This window comes from Mustela nivalis, assembly GCF_964662115.1.
Source record: "Mustela nivalis genome assembly, chromosome: 2".
NCBI lineage: Eukaryota > Metazoa > Chordata > Mammalia > Carnivora > Mustelidae > Mustela > Mustela nivalis.
Genome location: NC_139021.1, coordinates 52,883,844 through 52,898,415, shown reverse-complemented (window position 1 = coordinate 52,898,415; position 14,572 = coordinate 52,883,844). Strand labels below are relative to the sequence as shown.

Below are 14,572 nucleotides of genomic sequence, written 5' to 3'. Positions count from 1 at the left end.
TATAATAAAACATATGCTAAGAAACCCCTCTTTCCATATAGGATAAGCAGAGAAGAAAAAGTGTGACAACACCCAGGCCCAATGATGGAGGGTAGCAGATGCCCACACACTGCTGGTGGGTAGGACTGGCACCACTTCTACGGAGCACGATTTCGCACTATCCAAACTGAACAGTCACATTCTTCTAAGAATCCTTCCTACAGACATACTGGCACATTTATCGGATGACTTGCATACAAATTGATTTGCAGCAGATTTGTTTTAAAAGAAACATTATCAGGGGAAAGCTAATTGGCCATCAATAGGGAACAAGTCAAACATCACCTATTATGATACATAACATGGTACACATGCAGACAGCCATTAAAAAAAGAAGCAGCTCTATGTAACACTATGCTGAATAATCTCTAGGACATACACTGTATTTAAGTGGAGGAAGTCAGGTGCTAAAGGATTTGTGTGCTACAGTTTATATAATACAGCCATACACATATATATTCAAGTAAGTGTATGGATACCTACATGCGGAGAATCTCTGGGAGGAAAGAGAAGAACCTGCTAAAATGGCGCATTGCTATCCAAGGGAAATAGCCCCCCCCCCCCCGCCCTGAGAGACAGGAATGGGAGGAAAATTTAGATTTTGCAACCTTTTAGTCAGTTTCAATTTTGAGCAAACGCCTTATTTACCTGGTCACAGTAGTGAAAAAGGAGTTACAAGGGGCGCCTGCCTGGTTGGGTTGAAGAGCATGCCACTCTTGATCTTGTGAGTTCCCATGTGGGGTGTAGAGATCACTTAAGTAAATAAAAGTAAAACTTTTAAATTTTTTTTTCATATAAAATGAAATATTCAATAAGAGATTATTTTGCAACTTGTGTAAAAGGATAGACAGAGGGGCACCTGGGTGGCTCAGTCATCAAGCATCTACCTTTGGCTCAGGTCATGATCCCAGAGTGCAGGGATGGAGGCCCACATGGGGCTCCCTGCTCAGCAGGAAAAGTGCTTCTCCCTCTCCCACTCCCCCGCTGTGTTCCCCCTTTCTCGCGGGCCCTGTCAAATAAATAAATAAAATATATATTTTTTTAAGATTTTATTTATTTGACAGAGAGAGAGAGAGACAAACAGGGGTAGTGGGAGAGGGAGAAGCAGGCTTCCTGCTGAGCAGGGAACCCAAAGTGGGGCTCAATACCGAGACACCAGGATCACACGCCAAAGGCAGACACCCAACGACTGAGCCACCCAGGTGCCCCTAAATAAAATCTTTAAAAAAAAAAGTAAAGAAAAGAAAAAAGTTGGGCGCCTGGGTGGCTCAGTGGTTAGGCCGCTGCCTTCGGCTCAGGCCGTGATCTCAGGGTCCTGGGATCGAGTCCCGCATCAGGCTCTCTGCTCAGCAGGGAGCCTGCTTCCTCCTCTCTCTCTCTGCCTGCCTCTCTGCCTACTTGTCATTTCTCTCTGTCAAATAAATAAATAAATAAAATCTTAAAAAAAAAAAAAAAAAGTACACATAGATGTATGGATGGGTATAAAGCAGTTAATAATGATTTTTCACAGTAGGATTACAAGTGACTTTTTCTTTTTCTCTGTTTTCCAATTTCTCTAAAAGAGTCACAGCTTCCAAAAAGTATTTTTAATTTAAACATTTTTTTAACTTCACCCAAACATTAAATCATTTGATCCACTGGATATTTTTCTAATAAAAATACATGGCTAAGATTATGGTTTCTGTACCAAATGCAAATAAAATTTGGGAGTCTCAGAAGAGAGACTTCACAACAGTCAACAATTAAAACAGAAATAATGAACCCCAAAGGAAAATAACATAATCTTAGCCTACAACAAAAGGATTAGAAACACATAAATTCAGGGTATTTTGCTGTTCTTTCTGGTTTCGAATAATGAGTACATCTGCTCTTATTGTGTGCATAGATTATTCTGTTTTGAGATCCTGCTAAAGATCACAACCCCTCCTACCACTCAGCTAGGGCCCTAGAGACCAGGCAAGCAACTGCATAAAAATAAATGCAGGAAGTGAATTCCAACAACAAACCCATTAGCACCATATGGAAGCAAGACTTGACCAAAGAAACCCATAACTGGAGTGGGTCAAACCCTGAGATCTGCAAGCATACCCTCCATACTGTTATCCACTCATCTCTACATTTATTTTACTTTGAAGGCGTAACTACAGCGCTGAAATTACAGTGACATACCATTGTGTTACTTTTTCTGCAGCCTTCTCCTCTCCCAGTTTTTTGGCTGCAGTAGCCTTCCCTCTCTCCCTGAAAAAAAAAAAAAAAAGTTTTGGGGTGTGTGTGTGCGCGCGTGCATGTGTGTGCGTGTGAGAGAGAAAGATGTGTGAATTCAAACACAGATAAAATGCACTAACGGGTAGGGTGATCACCACTTCAATATAGTGCTGAACTACAGGTTATTACTAACTTAAGACACAAATGAAGTGTAAATATTTATTCGGCACCATAAAAGGAAGAGGGTTTTTTTTCTTTTTTTACACAATGTACCCTCCAGTTAGCACGCTACTCTACACTTTCAAAGTAGAAGCACCACACACATTCAATGTGTTATGCTTAGTTTCTGGGTAGAAACTCTTAAGAGGCATAATGCAGATTATGGTGTGTTTTTATTTATTTATCTTTATTTTTTTAAGGCAGGTTTCAAATCAATTACCATGGACTAAGCTCTCAATATAAGCAGAATATTGTGTACAAAGTCTGGATCAGGAGAAGGTGGGCAAAACAGAAGAATCCCAGCCAGATACTAAAGAGCATTAGAACACATTATATAAAACAAGGAAAACTTTTCTCAAACTTTATAGCTCTGTTAAATAAAAAAGGGAGCAAAGGAAAGATTTTGACGACTTCACATATGTATGGAGATATTTTCAATTAAAAAAATGCAGTTAAGACAAGAGGTCGGGTATTTTATTTTACATCTAGAGTTGTATGGCTTTGTTGGTTTTTGTTTGGGTTTTTTTTTTAGGGCACAGACAAATCCAACTCCATGCATACTAAAAAGTTAAAGAAATCTTAACATGTTCCTATGTGGCTTTAAGTACTTTACAAAAATCACAATTCAAGAGAGAATCAAAGAGTTTCATACACCTTCTTTCAGCCAGCATTATTTGATAATGGACACGCAGGTTTACAATCCCAATTCCTCTTCCTTTAAGCCAGAAGTTTCACTATGGATTCAATGAAGACTGAGCCATCACTCTGCTTCTTCAAAGACCTCACCTATAAACTTACCCTCCCAGTCCAGCACAACCTTATTAACAACTTTCTCTGCCTAACCACGGAGTTCTGCTCCTTTAAAATACTGAGAAGAGAAAAAAGAACAGGAGAAGTGGGAACCAAGGGAGAACATCAGAGGTTCCAACAGCCGGAAGGTGCTCTTGGTCACTTTTCCTTTCCATCTTTGGCAGTCCACAAACACTTCTTCTTCTTCTTTTTTTTTTTTTTAAGATTTTATTTATTTGGCAGAGAGAGCATGAATGACAGGGAAGAGGGAGAAGCAGGCTCCCCACTGGGCAGGGAGCCCGGACTTGGGTCTCTATCACAGGACCCTGGAATCATGTCTGAGCAGAAGGCAGATGCTTAATAACTGAGCCACCCAAGTGACTCTCCACAAACATCTCTGAGCACCTACTTTGTGCCATGGGAACAAAAAGGTGAAAATGCAAAAGAGACAAGCACATGGAACCAGAAGTGTAAGGGAAGGCCACATGGTTGCAACACAGCAAAGCTGAGGGAGCCAGCTGACCTTCCTGAAGCAGGTGACTCATCTTTCATTTTGAGCTGAGTTCTCAGACTCCCCACTTTAAGAGGATGGATTTCCCTTGCCCTCGAGGAATGACAATTAAAAACAAGAACTAACATGACTACCTGAGGAAAACATCTGAAAGTTAGAAACAGAAAGGCTCCTCTTATAAGCCAAAGAACTTATAAAATATGTCTTAAACACACACATGAAAAACTAGTCCTACAAAAACCACATAAGGTGTCATCAGCACAGAGGTACTAATGACTGTGATTCTCACCAGCCAAACTAAGAACACCAAATCTAATAAAATTAGTCGCTCCATTCACTTACTCAAACAGCTACTTAATCTGGTTTGACAAGTACCAAACACAGCTACTCTAAAAACACCATTACGTTCAATATGACAATGTAAGGCAGATACAAATACGCATGTTCACATGTTTGTCATCCCGGACACCCTCATTAAAAGACAGAATAATTCTGGCTTACATGGTGGCTCCTAGGCCTTCTCCTAACAATATACTTAAGATCTGAGATGAGCTTTCTGCCTCAAACACTTAAATATCTACCATGTTCAAATCACCATGTCACCCTACCATGGACAAAGATGAAATACATGCCTCTAACCTCAATAAGCTTAAATCTAAACAACATGGATGCATATAAAAAAATATATAATGTATTACTTATCGTACATATATACATATATGTTACATATTGTATATAATGTTTACAATATAGGCACTCATATGTTAAAGTGTAAGATCAATCTGAGGGGTGGGGGGAAAGAATGGGCTGGAAGGTTCCAAAGATCCCTACAACTTACCAAAAGTAAAATACAAAATAATATATATGGAATATGGCTTCATTTACATAAAATGTACAAAGGTAAAGGCAAAGAGTAATAAGCAAAAATGAAAACTGTTGCGTTTGAACTCAAAATATGAGCAATTCCTATGCCCACTTCTTAAAATTTACCTTAACATTGTTACCTTTTTTTTTTTAAACCATTTATGTGTATCTTTCAAAAAGCGTGCCACGCGGGGCACCTGGATGGCTCAGTACATTAAGCGTCAGCCTTTGACTCAGATCATGATCCCAGGGTCCTGGGATGAAGCCGGGAGCCCGGTCCAGCACAGGTCACCCTGCTCAGCAGGAATCTGCTTCTCCTGCTCCCCCGCCCCTCCCCCATCCTCGCTCTAGCGCGTGCCCCACCCCCCCAAATAAATAAAATCTTAAAAAAAAAAAAAATGAAAAGCGTGCCACGCATCTGTATTACACTTACTGGGTTATTATCACAACGATGAAGCAACATTTAAATATTTAATATTTAAATCTTTAAGCCATGCCCTCCTGTTTACATCTCTCTTATACAATAATTCTAGTGGAGATAATTTCACTTAAGATCCTGTTCTCAGAAACAAGTGCATCCAAGGCAGTAATGATGAGACTATGGGTTTCACCTTGATGAGTAAAAGACGCCCCTTACCATGAAAAGCTCCCTTCCCCCCAAATAAACCCATAACCACCAGGACATTTTTTAGGAACACCTCCCATATTACACGTATACGTCCAAAACCATCGCCATAGGCTCAGACGCCACCAAAGATCCTAACCACGTTACCTAGACGAGGGCAGAAAGTCTCAATATAGTGTGGGGGGGCAGGGGGGGAGTCATGTTCCCATCCTGAGCGGCGAAACGACCCACTGTCGTCAGTTCCTCAGTTTCCACCAGTTACAAGAGCTAGCTGCACAGTATTCCCGTCTCACCGCCTCCTACCCAAAGCGCATCACGGTCCGCAGCCCCGACTCCGCCAGCCTGGCCGGCCCTTTCGCCGCCACCCAGAACCTTCTTTCCTTCTCTCCCTCCCCACCCCCTGCTCGGTCTCCCCCCTGTCTCTCGGTCTGCATCTCTCTCCCCCTCTCGCATCCACACACAGCCGCGCGCGCGCGCACTCGCGGCCCCATCAGCCCGCTCCGCCCGCCAGAGCCGCTCCCTGCGGCTGGGCCCCACCAGAATGCCGGAACCCGATCCGGAAGATGGAACTTGAAGAAGGCTCTGCTCGCGCTCCGGCGCCGGCTGGCGACGCCGTGCACCTGCTCCCGCGCCCAGCCGCGCGCCCTCCGGAGCCGCGCCCGCGCCCATCCCGGAGACGCCGCGCCCGCCGTCCCCGCGCCCTCACCTTGCTCGCCGCGGTCCATGTCTCCCGCCCGCCGCCTCGCGTCCTCTGCGCCTCCGCAACCGGCTGCCGGCCCCGCTCGGATCGCACGCTCGCCCGCTCGCCCGCCCGCCGCGCCGCGCTCCTCCTCGCCTCCGCCCGCGACTCCCGCGAAGTCCCCTCCCCCGGAGGCGTCGGGCGCGGCGGCGCCGCCCGCCCTCGGCGGGGAGCGCCTTCCCGGGGCGTCACCCAACCACCTGACCCGGCCGACCTGTGCGCTCGGCCACGTCGGCGCGGCGGGCGGTGCCCGGCTGGGAGGGCTGGGCCGGCCGGTTCGCCCCAGGAGGAACTCCGCCGCCGCGAGGGAGGAGCAGGGTGGCGAAGAGGTGGCAGCCACGGTGGAGGCGGCGTGCGGAGCGCTCGCCAACCCGCCCGGCGTTGGCGTCCCGCCCTCAAGTTATTTATAATATCAAAAGTTTCCTCGGAGGCAGCGAAGCTGCCCTTTCTCTGCCTCCGCGAGCCCCTGCTCCTGCGTACTTACCCAGTAGAAAACACCGGAAGGTTACTCAGAAATGCCAATGGCTCTTTGCTCCCTTAGAGACTTGCAGACTTCTGCTGCCAGAACAACATCCGCTGGTATCCTCAATAACCAGCGAAACAAGCAAAAAGGGGAAAATTACAAAGAATCTCTCTTTTCAGACAGTGCGGGTTTTTCGGAGACCAATTAGGAATGCGTTTTAAGGCTTCATAGTCACTGATCAACAGTGCGAAGATCCAGCAATAACACTTTTAATCATTGTCATCCGCGCTCTGTTTTCAAAGTGGTTTTTGCATTTACTCGTTTTCCATGATGCCACTTTGAGTATGTCGTTCTGAAGCGGTACGTCATCTCCATAGGCCATCTAGGTCTGCGAGTGAGACAACTTTCCATTTGTGTTATGTACCTGGAGGCTCTGGCTTGACCTTCTTCTCTCAGCATAGGATAAAGTACTCCACACGCACTAGGCTTTTATTCATATGCTTTAAAATTATCCATAGTCACCTGAAGCGACTCCACGTTTCCTCCATGCCACTGCACTGTAAGTGAAGTGTTAGCTCCTTCCTGCCTGCATCTCCAGCTTCTCCGTGAAGTTTATTCTGTGGACCCCAACCAGAGGAGATCTTCTCTTTCATTTCTCCTACTCCCACGGGGCTCGGCCTTCTCTCTTGTGGCACTCACCCGTCATTCATCTCTCCAGCCACCGGCTAGAGCCCTAACTTTTTCACAGCCCTACTAAGTTAGAACCTATTAGTTTATAAGCTAGAGGAGGTCGAGGATCATTTGGGGCATCTTTTCATCCCTTTAATTATACCATGCATTGAAGAAACATTGTAAGTATAGCTTTCAGGTTTAAATTTTAAAACAAGGCATACTGGATCTAGTAACAATCTAGGGTTTGTAACAAAGAGGCACAATGAGAGGCTTTTTAAAAAATGATTTTTAATATCTAATGGTAAAGTAAATTTTGACATTGGCAGAAAATTCTATAATGTGGTAAAGAACTTTTTACTAACTGCTGTTTAAATCTATTGTACAGAGATAAAAATCTGGATAGATAATCTCTCAATGTATGGACTAACTTGTGGACACATAAATAGCACTTGAAAATTGTGTTAGTTGAAATAGTATTTATTCTATTTGAATCTATTTAATTTGCTAGATGACTTTATTTGTATGTTGGAAGGAAAAAATGCCTTGTTTTATGTGTGTGGTTGTTTTGTTTTTTGTTTTTTTAAGAATGTATATGCTTGTTCATATCTGTGGCAGAGATGGCTGATACCTAGCCAATATCCAGTTTTCCCATTTTCCTTCATAAAAGAACCCAAATATTGTTTGGGATAGCAATATGTCCTGCTGAAACACTCACTGGTCACTTCAGGCTCCCTTGCCGCTGGGCATGACTCTCTGACGCATTAGTGACCAATGAGATATGAGCCAAGTTAGCTAGCTGAAACCTTCAAGAAATCATTTCAAAAGAAGACAGATTTGTCTCCTCTTGCTCTTCACCCTCCCCCTTCCTGCCTAGCAGGGCAGCAGCCATCTTGCAAGCATGTGAAGAGAGCCACAAGCAAGGATGGCAGAGTAGAAAGGCAGAAAGAATCCGGGTCTTCAGTGGCATTGTGGAGTGTCTTCTTACAGGAATGACATAAATGCATGACTTTTTTTTAAGCCATTATAGCTGGTTTCCTATGTGGAGCCAAAAGCAATCCTGACTGATATAACGTACCATTTAAAAATTCCTGCCTGGCCTTTACCAACATAGGTGGGTTCTTACAATCCTAAACCTTAGGCAAATACTAACTTAATTTTCTCTATGAGGTTAAATAAGCATTGTTCATACCATAAACAACCCAGTACATGATATTTCCACAGAAGCCTGCTTTTCTCCTATGTCTTCCTTCTACTTAATTTTTTCCCCATGGCAAACAGAGTATGTACTTACAACTCACACTATGTTACATCTGATATAAACAGAGCTTACGTTTTAGCACTCTGAGGAACCTCTGGAGAATAGCTTGCACTTAAACAGAGCACCTGGGTGCATTTAGCTGGATCATCCCTTAAAAGGCTCACTCAGGGGGTACCTGGGTGGCTCAGTGGGTTAAAGCCTCTGCCTTCGGCTTGGGTCATGATCCCAGGGTCCTGGGATAGAGCCCCAGTCAGGCTCTCTGCTCAGGGGGGGCGCCTGCTTCCTCCTCTCTATCTCTCTGCCTGCTTGTGATCTCTGTCTGTCAAATAAATAATAAAATCTTAAAAAAAAAAAAAGGCTCACTCAGTACAGGGGAGACACACTAGATTTACTTTGTAGTGTTGTTGTTAATGATGACATGGAATTTTTTTTTTTTTTACTTTTTTTTTCCCCAAATACCTATCCATTGGTGAAATGTATGCAAGGAAACTTCCCCAAAAGCAGATGAATTGAAGCAAATGAGAATATTGGAAAGGATAGAAGTAGAAGCTCTGCATTATAAGTGGAAACTTCGACTGTCTGCCCTCATTGTACCCTTTCCCCATCAGCAGGGCAGCAGAACACCCACCAGATATATGCGTGGTCAGATGCTCTCTGAGACCCACTCTTCACATTTGTGGCGCCTGGAGCAAGGGTACAAATGGAGGGCCCTGGCTTTCTCTTCGGGCTCTGTCTTTTCACCTAGGGTTCTGTCCCAGGTTCATGTGGGCATGGCATGCTTCTCTGTGTGAACAGCTTAGCCACATATCTCTGCTTTATGCGTGCTTTCCCATCAGCCACCCCATGGTCATACCTTTGAACTAGGGTTGCACTCAAAAGGACTCTCTTGGAGAAAAGGGCAAAGGCCCTGAAAACATAGGTTTAGGTGGGAGACTTTGGAGCTGCAGGTACACAGTGCCTGGTCTGTGAACAAAGTGCAGGAATGGGTGGGTGTGATCACTTGGTACCAAGGACTACTCACCCTGCACAGTCTCTACAGCCTGGGTCCCCAACAAGGGTGTCTCCAGTAGCTTGGGTCTAAGGTTGCCAGGTAAGAGATGGGACACCCAGTTCAATGTGAATTTCAGATAAACAACAAAAAAAATTTTAGTATAAGAATATCCATTATAATACTTGAAACGTGCTTATACTAAAAGAAATTATTCATTATTTATCTGAAATTCTTCATGGAGGCCTGTTTTATTTGCCAACTCTCTCAATCCAAAGTGTTCCTAAAGGCAGTTCAGGCTCCCTGATTAGTCAAATAACTAAAGGTATATGGCCCCACAACTTTGAAAAAGTGATCATATTCCAACAGAAAAACAGACTCTTAATGCTTGAACCATGCAAATAAACTAGATACATATACTTGGGGAGAGTTCAGAAGCCCGAGTAATCAAAATCAGGTTTTGGAGAAATACTGATTTGATGTCTGGTAATTAAGACTTAATTGCTTACCAAAATATCATGACCATCTTGTATTCTCAGCCATGTAAAAGACTGACTGTGAGTATGAAATAAAGATCTTTTAAAACGTGTAAAAATGGGTATTGGCAGGAAAGAGCACTTCGTACTAATGGAAGATAGACGTGTAAATCCCTGAATGTTAACAGAAAGTGATCTCACTTTATTGATCTGGGCTATGTTAAGAAAAACCATAAACCACTTAATCTTCCTTGTATTGTTTTTTTAAGCCATTTTGAATTTTGTGTGTTTATCAAATTACATCATGGAAGCTGGGTGGGGAGGGGAGCCACAGTCCTTTTTGCCCTAGACTCTCTGCCATCACTGTTCTCAAATATTTTCATCTATCCTTTGGACTATTGTAGGGTATAAACTGTGTCATCACATCTGGATTCAATAACGAAGTGACTAACAACATTTGTACAGTTTTCAGCTGGCGTCTGACTCAGTGACTTGCGGTTCATTTCATCCCCGCAAGCATGGTTAGTTTTCTAGAGCACCAGTGCCCTTCTTCTAGAAATGGTGTAGGCTAGAATGGCAAGTGCCCAAGGTCAGGGCTGAGGAACCGAAGTCTGTGTCACTTTCACCAAAAATACAACTCTGCAAGGCCAGATACGACTCAGAACACCTGAATGGATTTAGCTGAACTCTCACTTAAAAGTAATCACTTAAAACCATCACCATTCTGGGCTCCTCGGGCTCACGTGTCACACCTCTAAAATTAGGAGGCATGCATTGGGAGAAAGATGGCACATTGCCCACATCTGTTCACTTTAAAATTTTATCTTATGGAGATATAATTCACCTACCATAAAGTTCGCCCTTTTAAAGTCATAATTCAGTGGTCTGAATGAACATTCATTCATTCTTAGTTCCTCCCCATGCTACTAAAATTACAATAAAGGGATAAGTCCACAAGGACAAAGAGGATTCAAGAGGCTACAGCAAGATAATAATGAATCTCGCAGATCTGAGAAAGCTGTTTGCTAAGCTAGCAGTGGGGAAAGCCAAGAAGAACCTAATTCTACTACAGAACTTCCAAAAACCTCAGGACTTGGCACCAGATACCTGTGGTTACAGAAAGTGGGATTCAAACTGGGAAGATTGGTTGAAAGTCTACCTAAGAAGGAATTAGGTTGGGGCACCTAGGTGTCTCAGTTGGTTAAACTTTTGATTTCAGCTAGGGTCATGATCTCAGAGTCCTGGAATCGAGTCCCAGGTCGGGCTCCCTGCTCAGTGGGGAGCCTGCTTTTCCTCTCCCTCCTCATTCATGCTCTCTCTAGCTATCTCTCTCTCCCTCTCTCGAATAAATAAATAAAATCCTGCCCTTTCCTGGGGTACCTAGGTGGCTCAGTGGGTTGAGCCTCTGCCTTTGGCTCAGGTCATGGTCTGGGAGTCCTGGGATCAAGCCCCGCATCGGGCTCTCTGCTCAGCGGGGAGCCTGCTTTCCCTTCTCTCTCTGTCTGGCTCTCTGCCAACTTGTGGTCTCTCTCTCTCTCTCTCTGTGTCAAATGGATAAATAAAATCTTAAAAAAAAAAAAAATTCTGCCCTTTCCTTCCCTGCCTGCTTGAAGCTCAGCCACCATCATGAACAACACAGGAACTATCCAGACCAGGAAGTTCATGACCAGCTGACTACTTCAGCAGAAGCAGATGGTCATTGATGTCCTTCACCCTGAGAAGGCAACAATACCTAAGACAGAAATTTGGGGAAAACTAGCCAAAATGTACAGGGCCATGACAGATGTCATATTCATATTTGGATTCAGAGTCCATTTTGATGGTGGAAGGACACCTGGCTTTGGCATGATTGATGAATCCTTGGATTATGCAAAGAAAAATGAACCCAAAAGTGACTCACAAGACATGGCCTGTATGGGAAGAAAAAGATGTCAAGAAAACAACAAAAGGAACGCAGAAACAGAAGGAAGAAAGTCAGGGGGACTGCAAAAGCCAATGACGGCACTGGCAAAAAGTGAGCTGAGATTGAACAACAGAAGGAGTGACTTTATCTGTGGTGCTTGTGCAGACTTTTCGTGAGAGGATTAATAAACTAAAAACATTAAATAAATAAATAAATAAATAATCCTTTAAAAAAAGAACAAAGAGTTCTTGGAAATTAAATATATTATAGTGTACATTAAAAATCCTGTGCTAGACTTGGGGTTCTCAAAGATGTATACATCCTAAACCTAGACAAAATCTAGGGATTAAGATTAGGGACTTTGAGATGGGGAGATTATCCTGGATTATTAGGTGGGGCCAATCTAGTTCCACGAACCCCTAGAAGCTGGGAAATTTTCCGGCAGGAGACCAAGAGATTCCACAATAGAAGGAGAGGCAGGAGAGATTAGAAGCATGGCAAAGACTCCATTCATTGTTGCTGGCTTTGAAGATGAAGGAAAGAGGCCAATGAACCAAGAAATATGGGTAGCATCTAGAATCTGGAAAAGCCCTTAACTGACAAGCAACCAGAAAATGCAGACCTCAGTTCTACAATCTCACAAAACTGAGTTCTGCCAACAACCTCAATAAGGAAAGAAAGATTCTTCCGAAGAGCCTCCAGAAAGGAATGTAGCCCTCCAGATATCTTGACTTGGGCTCGGTAAGACTCATGTTAGCCTTTCTGACCCTCATCAATGTATGTTGATACATTTGTGTTAAGTCACTCCATGGAATAGAAAGTCAAGTGAATTTCCTAGAAAGTAGAACAAAAAACAAACAACTGGAAAATAGCAGAGAAAATATAAGAAGATTAAAAGTCAGATTCCAGCAATCCAGCATTTAAAAAAAAAAAAAAGGAGCTCAGAAGAGAGATGGAGGAAATAGAACGAAATCACCAGAAAAATGGGAATTTCTCCAAGCGGAAGGCCATGATTTTCTGATTTGAAGGGCTCACTGAGGGCCCAGTACATGGTATGTACTTATGAAATGCAGAACACTGAAGACAAAGATCCGGCAATTTCCAGAGATGAAAAAAAATTGGGTTATTTTTAAAGTAAAAGGAATAAGGATGATTTTTGACTTCTAAGAAGATGAGGACAACGAAGACTTGCCATCATTTACTGAAGACTCGTTCCTTCTACATACAATGAGTGCCATGTTTCCAATGGTGGGAATTGTACAAATAAAAAAGACGGTAAGAAGCCTATCACCAACTCTGACAAAAGTTATTAATAATACCACCTCTCCCCTTGATGCAATACGGATCAGTCACAACTCTTTGGCACAAGTGGAGAGAGACTATAGCATAACTAGATTCCCTGTTGAGTAGGCCTGGGGTCATTTGTATTATCATTAATACTTCATGCTGCACTTGGGTCGATAAAACAGGCAAGATAAATAGACCATGCATCCTGCGAAGGAATAAAGCTACTTGGCTTTCTAAGATTGATCCTCAAGACCTATGAGATTTGTTCTCTTCTCCTGGGTTGACCAATGGGGGTTGCTGGTTTTGAAGCATCTTACAAGTAGCGATAACTGTTCCTGTTTTTGTCAGAGTGCTCGTGATATTAATCCACTATATTTTCTCATGTTTTAAATCATCTTCTCAGTCACTCTCTTGCCAGATGTTCTCTCAATACACTTGACTATGGACATGACTGGACAATTCACTCCTGGAGATGGGGTGAAAATCTGGATCTCAAGCATTCCCTGTGTTGGTTAACTTCTCAAACGTGAGAGAATGACCAAAAGAGGGGCCTGAGAGACTGAGTATAGAAATGGATAATGGTCAGATTATATATGATAATAGAACTCTGAACCACAACCAGTTCAGGAAGCCAAATCACAACCTCTACAGCAAATAACACAAGAACCGTCGGGATTTGGTTAATGACTGCCAGCTTTCCTGTTTTCTTTTTTGTCCTTGTTTCCAAAGTAGTGCCAATCAGAGAAAGCCGAATATACTGACCATATCAATCGTGGGATGAAAATCTTTCACTTGTATGACTGCACATGGCTTTCAACATTTAAACCATACCTCTTAGCATATCTTGTAGGTTTCTGCTGTATTCATCACTTCTCTTCTAATTGCAAGTGACAGAAGCCCAACTCGAGGAGTGCCTGGGTGACGCAGTTGGCTGGGCTTCCAGCTTTTGATTTTGGCTCAGGCTGTGATCTCAGGGTTGTGAGAGGGAGCCCTGTGTCAGGCTCCCTGCTCAGAGAGGGGGTCTGCTTGGGTTTCTTTCCCTCTTCCTCTCCCCCTTTTTTCTTTCTCTTTCTCTCTAGAATAAATAAATACATCTTAAAAAAACAAAAGAAAGAAAGAAAGAATCAAACAAACAAACAAACCCAACTCGAGGTATCTTAACTAAAAAAGATAATTACTGGTTCACATAACTGCCAACAATAGGAATGAAGTAGATTTGGGGCATAATTGAGTCCTGATTAAGCGAATGAGCTTTGGGCATGGTTCAAAGTAGGGAAAAGAAGCTAATGTGTTCTTCTGGTTAGGACCCTTTGGGCTTTTCAATGTATTGTCATGTTTTCCAGTGACGCTGTGTCATCTGTAAGGATATATCACATGCTTGAACTATGAATGAACATGAAGTTCAGAGGGGATTATCTTGGTAGAGAAAAGCTAGACATACTAGTTCCCTTGGAACCCCACAACCCTAGTAACAACCTTTTGCAGTACATCCCTCTGATGATCTCACCAATGACAGCCATTGACAAAGGGAGAC

General features: G+C 43.2%; 1 protein-coding gene, 1 long non-coding RNA gene and 1 pseudogene across 5 annotated transcripts in view; 1 reads left to right on the top strand and 2 right to left on the bottom strand.

The window, feature by feature from the left end:
• LOC309859038 (tumor protein D52) overlaps positions 1-6,384 on the bottom strand; it is a 211,291-nt gene extending 204,907 nt beyond the window's left edge. The window contains exon 1 of one of the 3 annotated variants that reach the window (XM_082719446.1): positions 5,959-6,384. In XM_082719446.1, the coding sequence (XP_082575572.1) occupies positions 5,959-5,977 (19 nt within the window). In that variant the 5' untranslated portion in view covers positions 5,978-6,384. The remainder of the gene's footprint in view (positions 1-5,958) is intronic. The other 2 variants (XM_082719451.1, XM_082719454.1) reach the window with 2 other exon arrangements.
• LOC309859054 lies at positions 692-5,869 on the bottom strand. Its single transcript, XR_014308511.1, has 3 exons — positions 5,790-5,869; positions 2,209-2,277; positions 692-792 (listed from the first exon to the last, which is right to left on the bottom strand). It is a non-coding gene; the product is annotated as an uncharacterized lncRNA (long non-coding RNA).
• A 5,090-nt stretch (positions 6,385-11,474) lies between the features above and the next one.
• On the top strand, positions 11,475-11,866 carry LOC309854441 (small ribosomal subunit protein eS24 pseudogene; annotated as a pseudogene). Its single transcript has one exon. The product of its transcript is annotated as a small ribosomal subunit protein eS24 pseudogene (transcript).
• The last annotated feature ends 2,706 nt before the right edge of the window (positions 11,867-14,572 follow it).